General features: G+C 42.3%; 1 protein-coding gene across 1 annotated transcript; it reads left to right on the top strand.

The window, feature by feature from the left end:
• The first annotated feature begins 1,617 nt into the window (after positions 1–1,617).
• LOC142841425 (DDB1- and CUL4-associated factor 12-like protein 1) lies at positions 1,618–3,084 on the top strand. Its single transcript, XM_075958265.1, has one exon. The coding sequence runs from the start codon at positions 1,633–1,635 to the stop codon at positions 3,082–3,084; it is 1,452 nt and encodes a 483-aa protein (XP_075814380.1). The 5' UTR covers positions 1,618–1,632.
• Positions 3,085–10,264: the final 7,180 nt, after the last annotated feature.

The following is a 10,264-nucleotide window of genomic DNA, read 5'->3' as shown; positions in this document are numbered from 1 at the left end:
GACTGAGCAGCCTTTGATAAAGGCACTGGGACTAGTTTGTACTGCATGGACTGGCTATCTGGGACCCTAGTCTATTTGGACAAAATAGTTCTTAAACTGCATGATTAATCAGAAAATTTAATTCATGGCTCCCATTCTCAACAAACTACATTTTGTGGAGGGCAAATAAGATATTTAGAGTCCGTATTATGCAAGAGCGTCTATGGAATGCATCCCTAATTAATTAAAGTCACACTTGACTAAACTACCAAGTATATGTCGGTCATGAGATGTGAGATCTTGAAGCAAAAAGAAATAAAATAAAATAAACGATATGAAATTTTCCGCTGTGACTCCTGAGCTTCTAGGAGCTAGACGACTATAGTTCTTTCCATTGTGTTCACATGCTCATTTTCCTCTGGAATATTCTCTGTCTCCGCATGTCCTTAAAATCCTGACCATCCTTCTTATTCCTAACTCAGAGATTCAGTGTTCTCTAAGGCCATGGACCTCTTAAACTCATGATGGGAACTTGTATCCCCAGCTCCTCACTTGCAGTTTTCTACCACCACTTCCTTAGTTCTCATAGCTAAAAGAGATGATGGTATCTCCAAAATACCCAACTTCACTTCTTCCTAGCCAATTCTCACAACCCACTTGACGTTAAAGACTGTGGTCAGTCATCAAGGCCTGGGCATCATCATAGGCAGGCAGGATGTGAGGCGCAATGTTCTGTCATTTGATATGGTCTGCTCCGATGATTGTGTTGCAGAAGTACAGAACATTTGAGGAGGGGGAAAGTGATTCGTGGAAAATAAATTACCAACAGCAGAAGGGCTGTTAAAAGGAACAGGGACTGCTAGTTTCAAACACTTTTATTTTCTGCCAAGTTCAATATAAGACCTTAGTAAAGACTCTTATGAGCACACTTTTGTGTTCTTCCACAGACAGGAAAGATCACGGCTCTGTCTATCCCATGATTGACGACATATTGGGTTTCAGATTATATTGCAGTAGAGATTTAAAGGATTTTGGCTGCCGAAGAGAAGGTGACTGAGTTTGACTTGTTGGATCCGGAAGGTGCTGGACTACTGGCCCTAGAGTGATGTCTCCCCGTTCCTCCAAGCTCCTTTCTAGCTTTTGTATCGCTTTCCTATCTTCTTGGCTTTACTACTACCTACCATCCCCTTGTGGCTGGGCACGAGCTACCCCCTATTGCCATGATCTCCCAACCCTAAAGCTCACCCTTCCTTCCACACCTCCGAGCATCACTTCTGCCATTGATAGTCAGCCCATACCGCCTGCCTGCTCTTCCAACACCACCCTCAGAACCTGCCCCTCCCGGCCTCCTGTCATTATCCTCCAGGGACTTGTTGCTCAAGGCCCAGAAGTCCACAAGCTGAGCTGGCTGGCATCCGTGGCTCCACTCTAGCTCCTGCAGCACCGCACCCTCGGCTCTAGCCGCTCAGTCTCGACTCTTTCCGCCAGAGCGCGCAATGCCTGCTGGGTCACCACGCAGCTTTCGCCTCCATTGCCGCCCACGAGCTCAGGACTCCGCAGGCTCTCTGAGGCTCGGTTGCCCAGCCTCAGGCTCCCATCGATTCGCTGTTTCAGGCCAACACCGCGGCGCTGCCTTCTCCAGCAGCACAGGAGATGCCACAGCCCTCAGGACCCTCCAACCGCTCGCCAACCACCATGGCCCCTCAGCAAACAGGTAGCAGGAAGCTGAAAGCCTCCAAGGAGGGCGCGGGGAGCTCTTCGTCGCCATTCCGCTCCGTGGTGGCGATGGCGGCAGCCGAAGCAGGCCAAGCCGAGGGGTCGCTGCTGCTGGTCAAGAGGCCACAGCGGCCCATGGCTCGCCATTCCTTGGTGCACTACCTGAAGGGCCGGGCCCTGGGCTACGAGGGCCACCCGAGGCTGGCGGGCTTCGAGGGCGACCTGCACAGCTACAGGGCCCTCAGGCTGCCGGAGCTGCTGAGGGAGCGCCAGTTGGCACTTGGCCCCCTCAACAAGGTGTTCGCATCGCAGTGGCTAAATGCCAGGCAGGTGGTGTGTGGCACCAAGTGCAACACGCTTTTTGTGGTCGACGTCAAGACCGACCATATCAGGTGCATTCCTCTGATTAGTGACAGGGGGCCCGACCAATCCCGTGGCTCGCCGTCCTGTGGCATTCATGCCGTGGAGCTGAATCCCTCCAAGACCCTCATGGCCACTGGAGGGGAAAACCCCAACAGCCTGGCCGTCTACCAGTTGCCCAAGCTGGACCCCATGTGCCTAGGAGATTGCCAAGGCCACAGGGACTGGATCTTTGCCATAGCTTGGATGAGTGACACTGTGGCTGTGAGTGGTTCCCGCGATGGCACCTTGGCACTCTGGCTGGTGGATCCGGACATGTTCGATTGCAGCATTGCTGGGCACGAGGATGCGGGCCTTCCAGTATATGCTCACATCCGTCCTACAGATATAGAGGCCATCCCTAAAGTCACAACCAATCCTGGTAACCGCAAAGTTCGAGCCCTTGCTTACAGCAACAAAAACCAGGAGCTGGGAGCCGTGTCTCTGGATGGCTACTTCCACCTGTGGAAAGCCAGGAGCTCCCTGTCCAGGCTGATGTCCCTAAGGCTGCCCTACTCCAGGGAGAACATGTGTCTCACCTACTGTGATGAGTTGTGCCTCTATGTTGTCGGATCCCAGTGTCATGTTTCATTCCTGGATACTCGCCAAAGCCAGCAGAACATCCGGCCATTCTGCTCCCGAGAAGGAGGCATTGGTGTGCATTCCTTGAGTGTCCACCAGCATATTGTCACCGTGGGAACAGGCCACGGTTCTCTGCTCTTCTATGACATCCGTGCCCAGAAGTTCCTCGAGCAAAGATCTGTAGCCAGTCCAGACATGTTTCCTGTGCCCTCTGGAAGGAAGCTCAAGCTCACCTGTGGCAGCGGCTGGATCAACCAGAATGGTTTCTTCGAGAATTACGCTGCTGGTATAGATTTCCCCAATGCACTCTACACTCACTGCTACAACTGGCCAGAGATGAAGCTCTTCGTGGGTGGGGGCCCACTGGCCTCAGGCCTCCATGGCAACTATGCAGGCCTCTGGAGCTAAGGTTAGCTGAACTCACAGTATGCATTTATCTTTTCGGTCAATCTAACTGAACGCTGACGTTTTCGTTTTCCACATGCTGTTTTAACTCTGTTTCTCTGTTTTTTTTTTCTTTCTTTTTTACTTTCAGGCAGAGCAGGCCCTGATTAACCAGTGTATTTCTTAGCAGAAAGAGAGGAGAAGACAGATGGAGCTGACAGAAATCGCTTTGAGAAATTTTCTGCACCTCTCCACCATTCTTTGAACTGTTCATACAAATAATTTCCACTAATTATTAGCTGTGCCGTCTCTGAGTGAGTGATCCATATAGTCCCTATGTGGAAGAAAACCCCTGTTATAATGTTAGACTCGTGTATGTGTTGTGTTATTTTGCTATTAGCTGGTTTAAAGACACTGCTTTTAGTTTTCATCACGTGTGTGTGATATATGAACAAGATTTTCTAATAAACATAGTTTAGACATCTTTTCTGGAGCGCTAACCATAGTTTTATGGCATTGTTCCGATTATAACATGCATTCCATATTCCAGATTGCGTTCTTTTGGAAATATGTCACTCGTGAACTGTGATCATGGTGTATATAGTTCGTATGTTGTTGGTGAAAAACACACTTTTCTGAAAAGTTTATTATGTCATAGAATCTTGTGTATCAGAATCTCAGTTGATGAGGACGGTTTATTTATTCAAGTGTTCAAGTATTCTGCTAATTTGAACTTTCAAAATTAATCCCAAATTCGGTATTTTTCTTTCAAGCCTTATCTTAGTTTTATGCTCTGTCTTCTTACTGATCAAAGAATGTACTTGTTTTCACTTCTTGCCTTAGTACTGTCAAGACTTGTGGATATATTTGAATGTTTGTGGTTGGAGTAACTTACACAGAGTTTCAGTGCCATCATTCGATGCAGGGATATTAAGTATAAGTGTAAAATGTATAGCCGAGAGGGCAGAAAACACACTGCTCTAAGGTATAGACTGGATATTTTTGCAGTTGCTATTTTTCCTCACATATGTTATATTTGAGCATGTATAAACTTTCAAAAATCGGCCTTTAATTTAAGTTAAAAGAAAAAAAATGCAAAGAAAGAAAATGAGCCCATCCAGCTCACTGTGAAACAAACACCCCCTCTTTATAAGCTCCAAATTAATTAGATTTCATTTTGTGAAATTAATTAGATTTCATTTAAGTTTCTTACATAAAAGTGGAATATGTGCGTTACCAAAGCCTCTCATTCTGTGCCTCTAAAGGTAATAATATGTGATTGTGACAATGTTGTATGATTTTCCAATAGAGGAGCTGGGGATTAAAAAGATAGGTGTGATTGAAGAACTTTGCCATTCAGATTAACAGAGGCAGTGGGATGCTATAGAGGTGCATTGGACTTGTTCTTAGGCGAGAATACTGAGAGTGATAAAGCAGCCAGGCCTTCCTCAAAACTGGCCAGGATAGGTTAGCCCAGGATTGGTATTGAGCCACGTTTCCTTTCCCTTAAACAGCTGACATGTATTTTGCATTGGTGTTGACAAACTACATGCTGTTCAGTACCAAACCTAAATTGCTGAAAAGAATTACTTGTGAGTTAGATATACAAAATAGTCAAACTTTTGTTTATAGAGGTTATGCAGGTTCATTCCGCAAATTATACAGTTTTGCTACATATCTGTGCAGTTCTTTTGCTTGCATGTATGGTTTCAACTCTCTTATAAGTGATTTGAGAGCAGAGATTGTAAACTGCCATCTTTTATTTCTTTATTTGTGTACGAAGGCCGAACAAAGGCAATCAGTTATTATTTACTGATTTTTTTCTTTTGCCAATGGAAACCTGCACTTCAAATTGTAATAAATACTTGCTGTTGCATAGTAAAGAACCTTGCTGGTTGATTCCCTCTCCTGTTTTTCTTTAAAATTTCCCTAATACATTTTCAGGGCATGTTGTAGAACTTCATCCATTCATAAATAAAGTAATATGTGATACTTAGAAGATGAACAAAATTTTACTCTTCATATATAACTGGACATTAATCCTTTAAAATAAAAAAATTGAGATTTGAAGATTTCTTTAAAACGATTGGTTTATTTTACCAGAAATGTATTTGAAAATTTTAGAATATAGGTTTTTAATTTAGAAATAATTTATATAGGTAATTAACTTGAAAAAAATTTCCAAACTATAAGCTGCCTATTGTCTTATAAGTAGTAGGGTATTGGGGTGTTCAAGAGAAATAAGTTTGGAAATACAGAAAAGGAATCCTTCCACATTGGATGAGATTTAAAATAAACAATAGAAGGTAAAGATTTAATCTGAATTCTTCTCTGACTTGATTCCTTTTTTTTCGTGTAGGGGGGGGTTGTTTATTAGGGGAAATGGAATGGTAAAATGGGGAAAGGTCTGAGTGACCAGCTTCTGGGGACAGGAGTAGCAGAAGAGAAGAGAGAGGCAGAGGCAGGGAGAGAGAGAGAGAGAGAGAGAGAGAGAGAGAGAGAGAGAGAGAGAGAGAGGAAAAGTGAATGTGCACTGAAGATGCTCTACGTGGCTGTAGCTGAGGACATGTCCTGTCAAGACGCTGAGAGCAGGCCAGTACAGATGCATGAATACTAACAGCTTAGCCTGGGACTAGCTACTAGGCAATCCTTAACCTCATCGTCTGTCTCTAGCTCCAGAGTGCTAGAACTAAAGATATGTATCACTAAACCTGGCATAAATAAACCTTTATAAGAAATAAAAGGTATCACTTATGATTCTGGGGACAAATTAGGAGGGGAGGTAGACACAATTAAATACATCTGAAACAGATGCAATACTATAACTTCATTAAATGAAAATTGAATTACTGTTTAGCCTTTATGAGTGTCTATGTGACTTTATTTTATATTACAACACATATAATCAGAGCATATTCAGGTGACAAATTCTCTAAAAATCTAATATGTACAGTTTTTGAGAATTCCTTGAACCTGGGCTTGGTGGTGCTTGCCTTTAATCCTAGCAATTGGGCAGCAGAAGCAGAGGCAGGCAGATCTCTGAGTTCCAGGACAGACTAGTCTATAGAGTGAGTTCCAAAACAGCCAGAGCTACACAGAGTAATCCTGTTTCAGACATAGGAAAAAAATTTCAGTGTTAACATAATCGCCAGCTCATTTTAAATGTATGATATTATCGGTTATATGCCTTTAAGAAGACAATCACAAGATTTGGCTAAGTTTTAGTAGCTACACAGCCTAATTGTGATTGTATTTTGAATTTAGAAAGTTGCAATAACTTTTAAATCATGAAATTCTGAACATAAGTGTCTATTGCAGTACATGTATAAACTGAATTTTGAAATATATATTTATTCTTTACAGTTTTCTTACTTATATAAAACATGTTTTGATCAAATCCACCCCCCCCCCCCGCACACTGATTCAACTTTTCCAGAATTAGAAATCTTTCTCGCTATATTTCTCTATAAACTTCATGCCCTCTAATTTCAGACCACTGAATGTAATTCCTCCTGCCAATATGTACCAGAGTGTAGGACCAACTCCCGGAGCTGTAGTTCTCAACCTGTGTATTATGACTCCCTTGGGGGACATATATTAAGCATCCTGCCCTCAGATATTTATATTATGATTCATAGCAGTAGTATAATTACAGTTATGAAGTAGAAATGGAATAACTTTATGGGTAAGGGTCACCACAACGTGAGGAACTGCGTTAAAGGTGCACAGCAATAGGAAGGATGAGAGTGAGTCACCTACTAGGGTTCTCAACCCTGAAGAAAACTGGCTTACAATCCCCAAAAGTCCTCTGCTATCAAAAACTTCTCAACTACATGTGGGGCTCTGTGAGTGACCCCCTCAAAGATACAAAGCTAGTAAGACATTGATAGGACAGTCCACATTATGTCTATAATGTATGAGTTACCTATCATTGCTGTGTGAAAACTACCAATAACCACTCATTCATTTACTCCTGAAAGCATATTTCTGACATAAATGTTTATTTTCCTGTGCTTTATTCTTTGAAATGAACTGATTTCTATAATGTTTAAAGTAGAAGAAAAGATTTTTGAAATAAACATACCCACTGAGGGGCTGAGAAAATGACTTGGTGGGTAAAAATCTTGTTCTGCAAGCATGAGGACTTGCACTTGGAAACTTAGAATTCACAGAAAAATCCAGACACATGAATATGTATTCTGTAGCTGCAAGTCAGAAAAAGACAAGTTCTAAAACCTTGCTGATGAGGCTATTCAAAAAGGATAGCTCCTGGTTCCAAGGTAAACTGCAATAGAGGATATGACCAAATGTCTGGCTCTGACCTCGACATACATTAGCAAGTACCAACACACTCATAAATATACACCATGCATATGCACTGTACATACAACACGTACACATGCACGCACACACTCACACACACACACACACACACACAACACCACCACCAAAGCCAGTGAAAGCAATTAAAGTTCCTCATCTAGCAAGAACATACATGTTAAATTTAAGCATTAATGACAAACCAAATTTAAACCTCTAGAGGTTGATTTTCTCTGCCTATACTTAATGTTGTGCCAATTGTCAAAAACATTCAGTTTGTTACTTATTTAGAGTGATTTTAGAAAACAATTCACCAAACCATCCTGGATGGTTTTCTCAGAGCTTTGCAATCTCTGCAAGCATGCAAACCTGGCTGCATTAAGCCTGCCCCCATGTGAGCAGCTCAAGAGGCACAGTTCACCCAGCAAGAACATTGTGTGCTAATAGGAAAGGGAGAATGGAGATGGCACAAGCCATAAGAGTCCTTTCAAATACTGTTTCCTGCTGGATGCTCTACCTAATTGATTAAATTCCTAGAAATAGCATTACTGAAGATTATGTACATTTTAACTGCAGTAGTCATTTTACTCCCTCCCAAGGTTTATGATGTTCACATTTCTACCAGCAATATCTCAAGAGTATTGATTTTCTTAAATATCTGTCAGAAAAAGATGTTACAATTTTAAAGATATTACCCATCTTGTGGATATTTTACTTTATACTCACTCTAATTTGGGCATTTTCTTTTGAAAACAGGTTTCGGTGCATAGCTCAGCATAACCTCAAACTCAGAAATTCTCTTGCCTAGACTCCATATTTCTAGGAATCAGTTTTTAGTATCAATATATCCAATTTAACATTTGGAACACATATGCACTACAGTGTTAATCAGTGAATATTTGGAATGCAAATGTATGTGAACACTTTGTATTCTAACTACTGATACTAATTAACTTATATACGTTATGGGAATCATAAGAATTTATAAGAGTTCCTGGGCTGACATGTAACTCAGTTTGTGGAGCATTCCCTTGGCATTCAGGAGCTCTGAATTCCATCCCCATCAGGATAAAACTAGGAGTGGTGATGCACATCTATATCACATGACTTGTAAAATTGAGGCAGGACGGTTAGAATTTAAAGGCCATCCTCAGCCACATAGTGAGTTTGAGGTTAGCCTGGGGTACACGAGACCATTTCTCAATAAACGAAACAAAATTTGTGTCCTTCCTGCTGTTTCAAGGAAACTCAATACAATGTATTGCTTACCAGGGACTCTCTTAAGCTACTTAGTATTAAAAGTAAAATTAATTTTACCAATATTCAACTAACAGATACACCATTACACTAGATCTCTATGTCAGTTTTGTATATAGGTAGAGAAGAATCCATGAAACAAATGGGCTATCTTATTACATTACAAGGCTGTTTTGACACACTGCAATTCACTTAATATTGCTTTTTCGGGGGGTGAATTTATGTAAGATATTTGCAGTATTTATCTTTTACAAAAATAATCTTTCCAAATTTGATGACCTATCATTTAGTGTCAATAATACATTGATACACTTAAAAATTCCAATATACAATTACAAAATATGTGTGATTAATTTCAGCATTGGAAATTTACTGGCAATTGATAAATTTATCACCATAAACGAAGTCTCATTGTAGATAGTTTTCAAACAAAGGGTCGAATCTATTCTCTCCTCATATAATTGTGTCCTGAATAAAAAAGTTTATAGAGTGGAAAAGTAAAAGTATAAGCCTCAGAGAAAATGTTCTATGTTTTCTTTCAGTTATGGATCCTTATTGTAATGATCTGTCTCTTTAAGAGTCAAGCCACGACGATTCCCTTCCTGCTTGCACCCTCTGGCCCACTCTCTCTTCCTGTTCCCTCTCTTGGGTAGGCTTTCAACTTTCCTTCCCCTCCCTCTCTCTTTCTCTCTCATTTTTCTCTCTCTTTCCCTCTCTGTCTCTTTATCTCTCTCTCTCCCCCTTCTCCCCTTTTGCTTCCCCTCCATAATTCCCTGAATAAATTTTTAACCTCACTCCGCATGTTGTGCCTATCCCTGTCTCTGTCTCTTACCTGCCTGCCATGTGTCTCCCTGCCCGAGACCAGCCATGGCGCGGGGACCAGCATCCTTCTCTGCCTGAGACTGGATGCTCTCAGGGCCCACTGCCTGCCACCGCATGGCCCGCAACCATTGCTTGGGGACCTACAGCATTTCTGCTGCCTGCTGCCACTGAGAATCCTGCAGCATTTTTAAATTTTCCATTACATTTGGTGTCGTGACTCTCCTACTCCAGTTGCTCTCCAGAGATTGGGGTACCTAATCAGTTTATTTTTCCTGTTCCCACCACCAGCTTCCCTGCTTCCATTGCTGAGTCTCCCCCTTTCTGCTATGGTTGTTTCCCTTAACTAAAATTGTGTTTGGACTGACGTGGGGTAAGTCAGCCCGCTCTAGCACTGCAAACTCTGTGAAGTACATTCAACTGGGGACCCAGGATCTCTCAGATTCTTTGTCTTTTTTTCCCATTTCTTCTGTTTCTTTCTTTTTCTTTGCTGTAAAAGGCAGCCGAGAATGGCTTCTAGACTCTCTGGCTTCCAGTCACTACTGGATCCAGCCAGGCCTTACCTTCCCACTCATGGCCTGGAGGGATACTCCCCCATGCGTCTTGAAGGTCACATGCTGATTCACATCCTGCCCACAGTCAAGAGATGTCTCAGAGTGTGCCTAGTGGTGTTTTGCGTGTTTTCACAATTTCAGCTGTGGGTAGCAGCCACCCATCTCCGTCCCCCAGATTTTTTTAATTCCAGCTGTGGCATGGTGCAGCTTTTTCGGTTCTAGCCCTTTGCTAGACTCTGTGGTTTGTGGCGTGG

The sequence above is a fragment of the Microtus pennsylvanicus genome, chromosome X (assembly GCF_037038515.1).
Source record: "Microtus pennsylvanicus isolate mMicPen1 chromosome X, mMicPen1.hap1, whole genome shotgun sequence".
Lineage (NCBI taxonomy): Eukaryota > Metazoa > Chordata > Mammalia > Rodentia > Cricetidae > Microtus > Microtus pennsylvanicus.
Note: the sequence above shows the minus strand (reverse complement) of the source record. Positions and strands in the feature narration are given on the sequence as shown.